General features: G+C 49.3%; 1 protein-coding gene across 1 annotated transcript; it reads right to left on the bottom strand.

Moving 5' to 3' along the window:
* Nucleotides 1-10,606: 10,606 nt before the first annotated feature.
* On the bottom strand, nucleotides 10,607-12,890 carry LOC119456968 (uncharacterized). The gene has a single exon (XM_049669609.1). It carries the CDS (start codon nucleotides 12,666-12,668, stop codon nucleotides 10,851-10,853), a length of 1,818 nt encoding a protein of 605 aa, XP_049525566.1. The 5' UTR covers nucleotides 12,669-12,890; the 3' UTR covers nucleotides 10,607-10,850.
* Between the last annotated feature and the right edge of the window lie 1,562 nt (nucleotides 12,891-14,452).

Genomic DNA, 14,452 nt, shown 5'->3' with positions numbered 1-14,452 from the left:
CTCACTCACTCACTCACTCACTCACTCACTCACTCACTCACTCAATCACTCACATCACTCACTCACTCACTCACTCCCCTGCTACAATAGCTATCCAGTATCAGGAAAGAGCGTTGTAAAGAATCCGAATGACAGGAAATTAATAATGGCAACAGAAATATCCAATATGCTCAGAAACCATGGCTCCGGCCGCTCAGCTTTCAGAATGTTAGAAAAAATCTTACGAGTTGGTTGTTTACTTGGTTCACAAGCTTCTTATACTATCCATCTTCATCACTTTTTTTTTTTTATCGTGGTCGGCCCTTGTTTGATTTCGCGGTCGTGATCCTAGGATTACTCAAGAAATCGGTGCTAAGAACCTCAGCTTCTTTTACTTTAGTGGAAATAGAGCACGCTGAGTATTCAGAGAGTTGTAATGAGACAGGGATTCGAGAACTAACGCCCGGCCCATGCGGGAATATCCAATAACTTCGCGCGGCTGCGCTGGGAGCGACAATGTCATAATAGCCGGTTTGTACGGCCGTTTCTGTAACACTGGAAGCGTATTTACGTGCAACAGTTTCGCGGTAATGCCGGTAATACCGCTCGCGACAGGGTCGTCAGCCTTCGCCGGGCGCGTAAATTGGAGATCGATCTGGACACCGCGTTGGCGGGGATAGCGATTTCTCGCGTTTGAGAAACCCTTCACTCCCCGAACATACTTTTTTGCTGTTGTCGCTGCTCTCTCTACATCACTCGGCGGCGAAGCGTAGATGCGTGCCCCGGGGAGGCATCACGAGCGCTTACGAATTTCCCTAGATCGATTTCTGTAGATCCCCGATGAGAACGAACTCAGTACGCGTTACTTGTTTTCCTTTTCTCCTAACGGAGTGCATAGGACCCGAAGAAGGCGCTAGACGCATATTTTTTTTTTCTTTTCTTTTTGCAATGTCGCCCACGTGTGTTGGTTGAGGACGTTTCTCTGACCTGAAGTATGGAGCTGTGGTCATGCCTCTTTTCTTGCATTTCACTGCAGCCTTATTTTGAATTGTACATTTTCTACGAAGCCAGCGCGCTTATGTGCTTTAATGGCCCCTCCAGCGTAGGATAAAGGTGTTTTGATCTTGACGCGTCGGTTGATTTGGTGCAATAAGCCCTCACGCTTCCAATGAGCGCTCCTGCAAACATCTTCTTGCGCGACATGCCTTTAAACGGGCTTTTTTTTTTCTTTGAACAAACTGGATAACGCTGTGAGCGAATCAGGACAACCACCGCCATCAGCCGAGACAAGTTGTCGCGTTTCGTTCCGACTTGTGTGTGATTCCCGCTCGGCGGATATTTTCATTATGTCAGTGCGACACCCTTAATTATCGCATTGCTTTAAATTATAAAAGAGACGCTGTTTGCTTATATAGCTTCCTGCCTTGTTTCTTCTGACCGGCCGCAGTGGTAAACAAAACACTGGCGTTGCCTCAACACTCCCAATGCCCCTGCTATCGAGCCCCAGCGTGCTTTCTTGACCTTTTTAACTTGTTAGACGGACACATACAGCTCACGTAAGGTATCGTTATTTCTTTAACGTTTGTTTCTATCACACAATTAGGTCGAAACGAAACGCACGCAAGCATAAAATGAATTGTCGAGTAGCTAGCTTACGTGCAACCATTGCTCATTGTGCTATGACAGGAATACCAGGAGCTTCAACATAGCTAACTGATGAAATAGCGTCGATGTTATACGATTACTTTTTTTTTTGCTGGGGCAATCGGTCAATCGCTTTCTGGGATTACAATACCATAGCTAAGAAAAAACAACGATTCGTTTAGAAGATGCTAGAACGTCTTCTTCCAACACCACGGCTTTCTATGTCCGTAAAGCATGCTACTTTTCGCGTCACTTCGCTCCCCATCACGAAGACAACGTAATCACGTTCCTTCGCACTTCCCTCTCGGCTATTTCCCCCCGCTATCTTGCCCCGGAAAGAAGGCGACGTTGTGTTTACATACAGCAATCCGGAGTCGACGCACTTGCGAGCTTCTTATATGCACCAACTTCTTCGCCGTTTCACTTTTTTATTGTCACTTTCTCTTCTTGTTCCGCCATCTTCCGTTTCGACGGCTCAAGAGTATCGCTGAAAGCGGACTCCTCGAGAGATCCCGCTCGCGTTCCGGTCGCCATTTGAAAGTAGAAAACGCTGTAGCTGGCTTGCAGCTCGAGGATATGGCCCTTTGCTTTCACATATAACGACGGATCTTCAGTGTGGGTGAGGTGGGGATAAGAGAAAGAAAAATACAGATTAAAATAAACCAGAGACGAAGCCACGAGGAATGAAGGCGGAGGCTTGACAGCGGTGCTAACGGTGGCTACAGTTTTACGTTTTTCTTTAATACGTGTATTTGCTCTTTGTGTTCACCGCCCCTTCTCGCTTTCTTGTTCACCGCGATCTTCGCACGGTCAAGCATGGCATGTTTCCACACTGGCCTCCACTATTTCGGGCCACGCTTCCCCGCAGTGCTCGGAGAGGGAACAGGATGGACAACAAAGGCGCAGATTGAGTGCGTCGGGTTGGAAGCCGTAAATATACTCCTCGAAACTTGTTTAACTCGGGGCCGCAGGAAAACAGGAACGAGCGAGTAGAACTTGCCTGCATCATTGGAAGCCTCGAAGCCCCGAGCTATGTGTATCCCTAGCGGCTGCTGTGCGAGTTCATTTTCCGCTGGTCCGAACGGGGTTGTCACATAATCCCACCAGTGCTGCTTATTATTATTTTTCGCTACACTGGGGTCAGTTAGGTTATCGTGTTAGCCTGCTGCTCCGTAGTAGATATTTCCTTTCTCTTTGCGTGCTTCAGCGCCAGATATGTCCTGTGGTGGTGCTTGACGTTGTCTCGTAACAATGTGCACTCATGAGAGTTGTAACTTGGCAATTTACCCTCTCGACGTCAGCAGTGTACTTAATACATAGGTGTGAGACAACGACTTTCATGGCGACGTATTGTGGCAGTGCATTCAACCAGACACACTTTGCTGCGAAAGCAGAGCGAGCAAGCGATCGACAGAGAGAGAGAGAGAGAGAGAAAGAGAGAGAGGAAGCGAATCAAGATAAGTTCATAATGATACCACACAAGTGTCGATCTTAAGTGCAGCTTTATAGGCTCACAAGCTTCACTTACCCCCATTTTCTCGACAGGAAAAGGTCTGTGAATTTTTGTCTTCCATTAGGCTTGCCTTAATTGTATACCGCTTCACAAGAAGTCGCCGTCAGCACTGCTGTTTTCCTTCCGTGTATCCCCTATCTATGACGATAAATGCAGCAACAGTAATAAATAGACGCCTTTCTATTCACTTCATTTACTTATTAAGTTCGCAGAGGTTGTTATGTACAGTTGCGAGCAAAAGTTTGTGGACCAAAGGTGCCGCGGTCTTTTTTTTTTTTTCTTCGCAGCCTGGGCATTCCGGCTGATGTCAAGAGCGCACGCCTACGTGCACGTGTGTGACCAATACAACGTATTAAGCCAATTTGAGGCCGCGGAGCTGTGCTTGAATATATTACAATGTTTTGCTGATGCCGTGGTCTGCAAACGTTTGCTCGCGACTGTACTGCTTGGCACATTTGGATGGTACCACCAGCAGGCTTGGTGTCTCTAAGAGCGGCGACTTTTTTTATTCATAACGAAAATGCTTACACCTCAAAAGTGATAAAGATGACAGAGGCAAGAAGCTCACTTTTATAAGTACCGACACATTATTTTTCTCCTTTTTTTTTCTACAGTAAAAAGCTGTCGACCCTATAATTTATGCATGGCGCCTGAAATCAAACCCCTTCCCCAGCGTGGAGTCGCAGGCTAGAGGCACTTCACTCAAGCCGATCTCTCCACCCTTCTGCCATTAAAGATCTCTCTCTCTCTCTCTCTTTCTAAGGTCAAGGTCGGAACAAATATTACATATTATTTTATTGCGACTAGTTCAAAACGCGCTACAAGTGCAACGCGGCTTTGAGCATGACGTAGGAGCAAAGTTATACATCCCCGATTCCAGAGAACCATTGTTCCGATGACGTCATCATGGGCTTAGGGGATTTTCCTGTATATGGGCTGTTTTCATGGCGCCAAAATTTACAAAGCTTGACTGATTGAGCCTTTGCTAAGTTTTGAATTTAATGATTTCAATATTTCTTCAATAATAAAATGTCCTCAATACTGACGTTAGATATAATTCCCTATTGTTATTGTTTGATTTGAAAACACATATACATTTGACAGGAAAGGGAAAGCGAGGAGCAAGGCCTCGCAGAGCAAGGCCTCAAGTGTCTCGCAGCAACCGCATGCAAGACGCAAGCAACCGCCCGTCCATGCCTGTATAAACGTTCGCACACGTTTACACAGCCAACCCTTAGCTTGAGTAGTTGCGCTCTAGTTAGTTCAACGAGGCAAGCCTCGACCATGAACACAGGGCGGGAACGTTCCACTTGCGACGCGCTGGTCTGGATGCTGCTTGATAGGTGGCGACGAGTCAGCAGACGAGCGTCATGAAGCCTTCACAAAATTTCAGGGCAGGCACAGTCGTTATGAGCGCAAGTTGAAGCCAGCCGATCAGCCTCTTCATTTCCGGCGATCCCTACGTGGGAACGATTTGGAGAACGAGAGATACCCCAGGCGATGAAATTTTGTTTGTAGAGTCAGTAATGCTGCGCACAAATGAACAATCAATCTGACTGCGTTGTAATTTGCTAAGGGCCGCGCGGGAGTCCGTAAAGATGACAATCTTCGATGTGGTTAACTACTTTTGCAAGCATTTCAGTGGAACATTAATCGCTGCTAGCTCCGCAGTTATTGAAGAGGCTGGATGCATGGGGTATAATATGAAATATACGTCGTGCTTGAGTAGAAGGGTAGAAAAAGAAATGGCGCAGTTTCGCCCGAAAGGCGAAGCATTAATTGCGATAGCAAATTAGTAGAGAGCTATACGGAGTAGGGATAGTAGTTTTATCAGCTGCATGAACTTGGACACATTCGCTTACTAACTGAATTAACAAGAGTGGTGTCAGCGCGCACAAGCAAACATGAATAGATCACACTCGATGACCGCAGACAACCACTGTCAAAACGCTGGCGTGAGCAAGCAGCGAGCGAAGGTTCGTGTGGTCTATCGCTTAAACTGAAATTGAGCGGCGAAAGCACAGCGCATACAAAGGTCAGAGCTGTGTGGAGATCGCTTTCAAGATACGGTGCGCGCGACAGCCTGCGGGCTGTCGGCGCAAAGTACAAGTACGCAGTTGGCAGAGTAGAAGCAGCCCCTCCCCCCTCCCTCCCGCGCTGCCTTTCCGCTTTCCTCCTTTCGCGTGGGAGATTGAGTCGCCAGTTCCCCTTCTGCCCGTTTCCAACATACGCATTTGGTGCCGCAGCACAGCGTCGACCTCCCCCCTCCTTCCTTCCTCCCTCCCTCCCATACCCCCAAGGTCTTTCGCGCGACGGAAGAAGTCGCGTTCGCTCTCCGCCGTGCGTTCGCTCTCCGTGAAAGCTTCGACTCGCACATACGGCGCACGGCGACGATTTTATCGCCCTTGGACTTTATACGGAACCTCACGGCGGCGGCGACGACGACGACGACGGCAGAAATAGACTTGAAGTGTCCATATAATTACGATTCCAATAAAAGCTGCAAAAGCGCCTTGGCTGTCACTGTGTACATATGTATCTGTGAATACTTGAAGATAATCTTTAAATCTTTCGAACATGTGCGACTGAGCCCATTGGAGTATTGCCGAAATAGGAATATCAGACTTTTTGTGTATGTCAGGGATTGTGAGGTAAATGGGGAATACGTCCTGCCGTTAAATTTGTACGAGGCTCATCGCAATCCCTCCTTAAGCATGTGGGCGCCTTGACTGCTATAGAGGTGCTAGGCTGCGACCAAACAACGGCTCTGCAGGTGTACCAGTCATCTGTACTCTCAGGCATGATGTATGCGTTACCAGTCCTGAACGCACCACCTTGTTTGATGGTCCAACTGGAACGAGATCATCGCGTTGCCTTTCGACTAATGCTTGGATTGCCTCGTGAGGCGCAATCTGTTGCATTACTCATTGAAGCTCATCAGTTACCCCTGAGGCTGCAAGCAGACAAGAGAGCTATATATATATGTCATATTGAGCGTCTGTACCGCGCATAGAATGGTCAATTGCTCCTTAATTGTCTGATTCACTGCCCGTTTTCTCGCATGGGAAAAAATGGTGGCATTATTTATGAACATTGCTGACATTTCTGAACATGCTGCTTCAGTTACGCTTCCGCCTCCGAAAGATATCTCCATAGGTTGACAAGCTATACACAACCAGACGCTGTTGCAATGCAAGATGTAATGTGGAGCTGGAGCTGTATACTTCTTATTTTGGCGTCGTTTCTGACTCACCCAAACTCTCCTCACGTAACCGTTTTCTTAAGTGTCCCTTCACTAACAGCTCGCAGAGGTGTGTGTGTGTGTGAGAGAGAGGGAGAAAGTGTAACGGAGGGGAAAGGAGAAGCCTGGAAGGTTAACAGTATGTCTAATTTGCAACCCTGCATATGGGGAAAGGGACGGGGAGGTTGAAAGAGAGAGTGAAGACAGGATTTTATATCAGTCGCGTGTGCTATAGACAAAGAGCAGCGTGCCTACATTCGGGCACTCAGGTCTGTCAGCTTCTGGTACTGCAAAAGAGTTAGTGTGGCTCAGTGGGCTGATGAAGGAAATGGCTGACTTTGAAGAGCGAAATGAGTATGTTGTATGCACAAAATAACGAAGGAAGAGATGAGGTACATAAAGAGAGCCGGGCAAGATGCAGTTTTCAGCTGCACCCTTCATAGGGAGTGTTCCTTCCTGTGAGGGCGAGGGGGAGCACGAGTCGATGATGAAACGAGAATGGGTCTACACTGGACGAATTTCCGTAACCACTTTTCGCTTAGCCATACCCGTAACTTCTGCTCTTTATTGAGAACAGGATCGGTTGCACGCACAAAGCAAAGGAGCTGTTACGTGCCAGCGTTCTGTGGCTGTTCACTTTTTGTGCTTCTGGACGTTGGTCCTTATGCAGCTCATGATAACGTCAGATGTTCTTTTTTTTATAAATGAAAACGTGTTTTTTGAAAGTAAACTTTATTTTGCTTTGCCACGTCGCACGGAAGTTGCGCAGGATACGCACATTTCTGTAGTAGTAGTAGTAGTATAAACTTTATTTTGTCCGAGATGGAGTTTAGGGAGGAGGGGAGTGGGAGGGCCCTTCCTCTTCTTCCTCAGGCGGCGGCCAGGCCTTGTGCTTTGGCGGCGTCTTCGGCCATCTGGACGACCCGGAGTTGGAGATCCAGGTCTGAGCTGAGCAGTGCAGTCTCCCACTGCTCTAGGGTAGTGATGGGAAGGGGAGGCAATAAGCTAGTGGGTTTTTTGTACCTTATCAGGGGACATGCCCACATGATGTGATGAAGATCGGCTCTACCAGCGCATAATTTGCAATCTGCTGTATATAGCCCAGGATAGAGGTGACTGTACGTCACTGGGTTTGGGAAAGTGTGCGTCTGTAAAAGGCGCCAGGTAACTGATTGCTTTTTATCTAAATTTTTGTGAGCGGCAGGGTAATGCCTCCTGCCCTGGCGGTAGAATTGTAGAATTTCCTTGTAGGATACCATCCGGTCCCTGCCTGAACGGCGGAGGGATTCGAACTGCTCCTCGCAAGAGGTTGTCGTGCGGCCGCGGATTGCCAGTTCTCGCGCCGCACTGTGAGCAGCTTCGTTTCCCGGAAGACCGGAGTGCGCCGGTGCCCAAACGAGTTGCGTCCATCTGCGCCGGGTCTCGGGTACCCTAGCCAGAATTTTGAGGGCTTCAGGCGAAATGCGCCCTTTCGCGAAATTTCGTATAGCTGTCTTTGAGTCGCTGACTATGAATTTGGCTGCGGAGGAAGCGCACGCCAAGGCGATTGCGACTTCCTCCCCGACCTCCGGCGAGGTTGTAATAACTGAGCTTGCAGCGATGATTTGATTTTGCTGATCTAGTACAGCCGCTGTCATAACGTCTCGGTCACGATACTCGGCAGCGTCTACATAGGCCACGTCCTGAGAGTTTGCAAAGCGTTTTTGTAAGGATTTGGCTCTTTCCTGCCTGCGCTCTCGGTTATGCAGAGGGTGAGTGTTCTTAGGTAATGGTGGGACGTGTATGTGTTTTCTTAACTCTGTGGGAATGTCCCGCTTTGGTCCGAATTGGGTGTTGTATGTAATCCCGAGTGATTGGAGAATGTGTCGCCCCGTCGGAGAACGCGAGAGTCTCTCCAGTTGGGCAATTCTTTGGGCTTCCATGAGCTCGTCAAGAGTATTGTGTACTCCTAGAGCCTCAAACTTTTCGTTTGCGGTCGTAATTGGTAGGTGTAGAGCCTGCTTGTATGCTCTCCTGATCATGAGGTTAATTTTGGAGCGTTCATCATTCTTTAGTTGCAGGAATGGGCTAGCGTACACTATTCTGCTTATGACAAAAGCCTGTACCAATCTGAGTAAATTAGTTTCTTTCATGCCGTGGTGTCTGTTGGCGATGCGCGAAATGAGTCTTGTTGTTTGATGTACGTGCGAGTCTAGTGCCTTTATCACTTCGTTGTTGTGTCCATTGGCCTGTATTCTGAGTCCAAGGATCCTGATGCTCGGAACTATTGGGATGTCCTGGTCGTTAGCTTTGAGCATGATTTGAGGGGGTGTGGTGACAGTTTTCCTGCCTCTGCAAGTGGGTCTATACAGAAGTAACTCGGACTTTTGCGGGGAGCAGGAGAGTCCTTTAGGTGTTACGTATTCTGTGACGACTTCGATCGCGCTTTGCAAAGTTTCTTGGATTTCTCCGTCACTCCCTCCGGTTACCCAGAGTGTCACGTCGTCTGCATATAAGCTATGCTGTAGTTTAGGGATTTTAGCTAGCTTGCTTGGTAATTCTAGCATGGCCATGTTGAAGAGGTAGGGAGACAGGACCGAGCCCTGGGGTGTCCCTCGATTCCCGAGCGAAATGCTCTCCGAGGTTACCCCACCGACGGTGATTGTGGCTGTCCTGTCTGTAAGAAAGTCTTTTATATAATTGTATGCTCTGGAGCCAACTCCTAGTTTGTTTATCTGGGTTAGGATGGCTTCGTGATGTACATTGTCGAAGGCTTTGGTTAGATCAAGGCCAAGAATGGCCCGGGTATCAAGTTCTGAGCTCTGATCACCGTCTATTATTTGGTGCTTAATCTGAAGCATAATGTCCTGCGTGGAAAGCTTGGGTCTGAATCCAATCATCGTGTGAGGGTACAGGTCGTGCGCTTCCATGTGTTTGTTTAGGCGAGTAAGGATGATGTGTTCCAGAAGTTTCCCTAGGCAGGAGGTGAGCGAGATGGGTCTTAGGTTCTGTAGCTGCAACCTCTTGCCCGGCTTTGGTATCATGACAATTTTAGCTTCCTTCCACTGTTGAGGGATGTGGCCAGTCTCCCAACACTTATTCAGATACTTAGTTAGTGCTTCTATGGAGTCATCGTCCAGGTTCCGTATAGTTTTGTTTGTTACGCCGTCTGGACCCGGAGCGGAGTGCGTTCGTAGACCGTGTATGGCCTCACGGACTTCAGCTTCCGTGATTGGTTCGTCGAGTATTGGGTTTGGATCTCCCGTGTATGCGGGTAAGGGCATTTTGGAATGGTTTCCGATGTATAGATTCTTGAGTTCGTTAATTAAGTCTGTGTCTGATCCCGGGAAATTATGGATTATTTTGCTGAGATTATGCCCCTGCATAGTTTTACTGCTCTCGGGATCGAGTAGACATCTAAGTATGCGCCATGTTTTGGCCATGCCTATTTGCGCTTCCATTCCATCACATGCACTGTGCCAGTTTTGGCGGGTTAGCTGGTGAGCATATTCCTCAATTTGTTTGTTTAAGATCGATATGCGTTTGCGTAGGGATCTATTCAGTTTCTGTTGTTTTAGTCGTCTTTCCAAGCTAGCTTTTGCTTCCCACATGTGGAGGAGCTTGGCATCTGCCGCCTGGATATTAGCTTCTTCTGGTATGGTTATGGTCGCCTGCTTAACGGTTTGTTGTAAGTTGTCGACCCATGCCTTAATGTCTATAATCTCAGGAACGGCAGGTTCGTTTTTGTTTGTTTGTAGTTGCCTAAAATTGTCCCAGTCCGTGATGTGGATTCGTTTGCCGATAGGTTTGGCGGGTCCCGTTCGGATTTTGGTGGCCACTATGAAGTGGTCACTTCCCAAGTTTTCTTGCGTGTTGAACCATGTGGCGCCTGACACGTTTTTGGTGAACGTTAGGTCTGGTGTAGTGTCCACGCAGACGCTATTTCCTGTGCGCGTGGGTTGTGTCGGATCTGTGAGCAGCGTGAGTTGCTCCTGCTGCGCGTCTAGCCACAATTGACGGCCTTTGCGGTGATCGGTGCGATAGCCCCATGCCGATGAGTGTGCATTGAAGTCGCCTAGTATGACAAGTGGTTGTTTGTTTGCAATGTGTGCTGCTTTCCGGAATAGATTGAGGAATCTGTGTTGCTGTTTAGGCTTGCTGTATACGTTGAGCACAAACAGGCTGCCAGTTCCTCGCTTTGCCGTAGGAATAATTTCCACTAAGACGTGTTCTACGGACACAATGCCGGTCTCGTGTATGAGTGCCGGTATGTTTCGTTTGATTAGCGTAGCGATTGGCGCTTTGCCTGTGCCCGATACATCGGAGCAGAAGGACGCATAGCCTGATAATTTGGCCTGACCCCCCGTCTCTTGGAGGGCAATTATGTCTGGAGCTTCGGAATCCTTAGTTTGTAGGAACTGCTGGAGATTCCCTCGCTTGCGGCGGAATCCCCGGCAGTTCCATTGCCATATGACGTACATAGCGCTTTTACCGCTATTCCAGGCCATCGTTGGTCGGGCGGTTGTAAGGCTTAGTTACTTTAATGGGCCCTACGCTAGGCCTTTGTTGGGCGTTTTCGAGGACCGCGATTCTGGCATTATAACTTTCGGCAAGGTTTGTTATCATGGTGTGGAATGTTTTATGCATTATCTCGAATTTGATATCAATGGCCCTGGTGATTTCCTCTATGATCGTCTCTTCCCTGATGTTACGCTTAGAGGTGCCAGAGTGGGCGGTTTTCCCTTGGGAAGGAGGGGATTGTTCTACCGCTCTGCGCTTCGCGGGTAGGCTCTCGGTATCGGAATCTGGCTGCGCGTATTGTGTGGTAGGTTCTGCAACTGCCGGAGGTGCATCTATCTCTATATGGACAGTTTCTGGTTCTGCGGGTACAACTTCTTTCGGCGGTGTCGCCTTCAGTTGGGCTACCTCGGCCTTGAGGGCCTTATTCTCTGTTAGTAGAATTTCGAGCATTTGTTTGATTTTAGTTAGCTCGCTGTCGTGAGAAGAGGGGAGCGTGGGGTTTTCTATCTTAGTGGGTTCGGACTGGGAGACTACATTTGCCCAGCTCACCTTGTTGTTATTGGTTGAGGTCTTGCTTTCTTGTTTAGCCTGGGGTCTATGTCCCGATGGGGATCTTGATCTGGATGCCTTGCGATCGGCAGCAGTGTCCCTCGATTTTGATCGGGATGGGCGTTGGGCTGCCGTTGTCTGCTTGTCTGCTTGACGTGGCAACGATGGGTCTCTGCCGCCGCCGCCGCTGTGGTTGTGCAAGGTTTGTTGTTGTTGTTGTCGCTGTTTTTCCCACTGGCGCTGTTTGATGAGGAAAGGCGTCTGAAAGCGTCTCTGGCAGCTCTTGTCTCCCGTGGGGTGATCTTTACCGCACAGCGCGCACTTAGGGTTGCAGCTGTGATTGTCCGCGGGGTTTTGGGCACCACAGTCTTTGCACTGTTTCTTGTCGGGGGTAGGGCACACGTCCGCGCGATGACCGATCCGGCCGCAGGCTCCGCACACTTCGACTTTTTTCTTGTGGAGGTAGCAGCGGTACTCGGCGCCTCTGTAGTAGACGTAGAAGGGTACATTTGGGCCTTCAAAGATGATGATGGCTGAGTTGGTGTTGCCCATGCGACGGGCCTGCAGGATGGTGGGGTTCTTCTTGTAGATGAGACTTTTGGTGATGTCCTCCGCAGTGTCGTAGTCCGGAATGTTGTGGATTACGCCTTTGTAGGTGTCTGCCGGTGGGGCGGCGTAGGCTGTGGCTTCGTAGTGCGTGTCTCCAATTTGGAGTTCCCTGATGCGGTTGTATTTCTCAGCATTTGCCATTCGCGGAGTGCTGATTACTATGACATTTTTTTCCACGCAGGAGCGATATATGTCATCTTCCGCCTCTGCAATCGGTACTGCTGCGGCTCGCAATACTTCATCTCGAATTTGCGCATCACTTAGTTTTGAGACATTTAGCCCGTCGCGGGGCCGTACGATGATCTTTATATCTTCCTTTGGAAGTTGTGGCTGTCGCGGCGGCTTCGGTTTCTTGGTGGTACGCGCTGCGCTCTGGCACGCACCAGAACGCGCTTCGCCAGTGCCAGTTGTTTTGCTTGTTTCATCAGCCATTATGCTGAACTGCTCTATAGCTCTACGGCTCCTATTACGGTGGCTGGTAAGCCAGCCCGCTTCTTTAGTTACTTCTTCAGGTGCAATAGTTTCTCCCTCTACTTCAACGACGTCCATGCCTTGAAAAGAGCTTACCCGGTGGGTCGGTGGGGTGGTTGACCCGCCCTCGGTGCGGCCTTGGGGCTCCGCGTCGTCCGGCATCGTGCAGCTGCGGCGCGGCGAGGCGATGATGCCGTAGTCTTGGTTAGGGCTGGCTGTCGTTCGGTGTGCCCGAACGGGTTTTGGGCCGTAATGGCCCTCCCGGTGGGCCGATGGTGATGAAACTGGTGTCCAGCGAGAGCCTGTAGCTTCAGGGACCTGACACCGTAGGAATTTTGGTCGAAACGTAGTTTGCACGCCACCAAAATTGGTTGTTCACGGAGCTCATGCAAGGTACGTTCGCTCCGGTTCGCCCCCTGGTGGCGTCCCACATTTCTGTAAGTTTCTTTTTTTTTATATATATACATCTGATATTACTAGCAAAAACATAAAAGGCTTGTCATTTACTTTTCGTAGACCATTTAGTAGAATTTCCGCACGGTGTTGTTTTCTGCATGTGTGCGTTCTAATTTAGAATATGTACGAACTTGTCGCTGCATCTGTCAATATTGATGCACAAGCTCATTCGAAAAAGAATTCTTTCGTACTGCCACGAAAGTGCACTGCTCTTACTCTAACATGCCATATTGTCACGTGCAACAAAAGGCCTTCAGAGCAAGAAGTCCTGCACCGGCAGAGACGAGTACTAGCCAGGAAGATGGCTGACCCCAAAAACGAAAAACCTCTTCTTCTTCTCTCCTTGCCTGAATACTGGCTCGCGCTCGCCGCAGCTCGAGACCTCGTGGCATTTTCCCCCTGTGAAAAAAACGGGCATCGTCCCGATGCTAGCGCTGGTCGACGTAGGTAGAGGGAAAGAAAAAAAAGGGAAGGAACATAAAGTAAGCACAAGTGGGGGGTGAGGGAGAGAAAAATAAAGTACATCATAAAGTTGAGACGCTGTCGCACTATCGCGCGAAATAAGGTTTGAGTCGTACAACGTGCACAATCTCCGAGTGCTGCCTTCGACGCTGGGGTGACATGGCACTATCCGGGAGAACCTCGTAGTTCACGTCACTAACGCGACGCAGCACTTTGTAGGGTCCAAAGTAGCGACTGAGCAGTTTCTCTGACAACCCCTGGCGGCGCACCGGCGTCCACACCCAAACTTGATCACCCGGGTGGTATTCCACTTGGCGATGGCGAAGATTGTAGCGACGTGCATCTACACTCTGCTGTTGCGTGATGTGTAGGCGTGCCAATTGGCGAGCTTCTTCGGCGTACTGCGTAAATTGCTCAGCGTCAGGGGTGAGCAGCGCGTCGTAATCGTGTGGAAGCATCGCATCCAGCATGGTCTGAACCAGCGCTATTTGTTGTTCCTCCGGTAGAGTCGAATTAATGTCTACTTTGCTTAGTGATGCCGTCGCAGCCCCCGGTGTCGATTGGAGAGCATTGTCCAGTGATGCAGACGTAAAACATTCAGCAGTCTCTGTTATGGGGTAGGCGAGAGCGATGGCAGTGCGACGAAAAAGGTGACGGTGCTCATTACTAAAATTCGTCACAAGCAGCGTAGAACGTCCGTCACGAAGCGTGACGAGGCTGCGAGCGGCGCAGAGACCTAGTGTGAGCAAGAGCGACATGTTGCCTTCAGCGACTGCCTCACCATCACGTAACGTGTCACACACGACATCAACGAGGACACTCGAACGGGGGGGTAACGCGACGTTGTCGGCATAAACGCGAAACGTGCTGAGATGGCTGTCGTCGGTTGTGTCTGCTGCTCTCTCTGTCGAGAAGGTCACGGTACGCTCCCGCAGGTCGATAATAGCGCCATATTCCCGTAGAAAGTCGATTCCCAGGATGATGTCTCGGGAACATTCGCGAAGTACAAGGCAACTGGAGAGAAACGT

The sequence above is a fragment of the Dermacentor silvarum genome, chromosome 6 (assembly GCF_013339745.2).
Source record: "Dermacentor silvarum isolate Dsil-2018 chromosome 6, BIME_Dsil_1.4, whole genome shotgun sequence".
NCBI classification, from domain to species: Eukaryota; Metazoa; Arthropoda; class Arachnida; order Ixodida; family Ixodidae; genus Dermacentor; species Dermacentor silvarum.
This window is presented reverse-complemented; position numbering and strand designations above follow the sequence as displayed.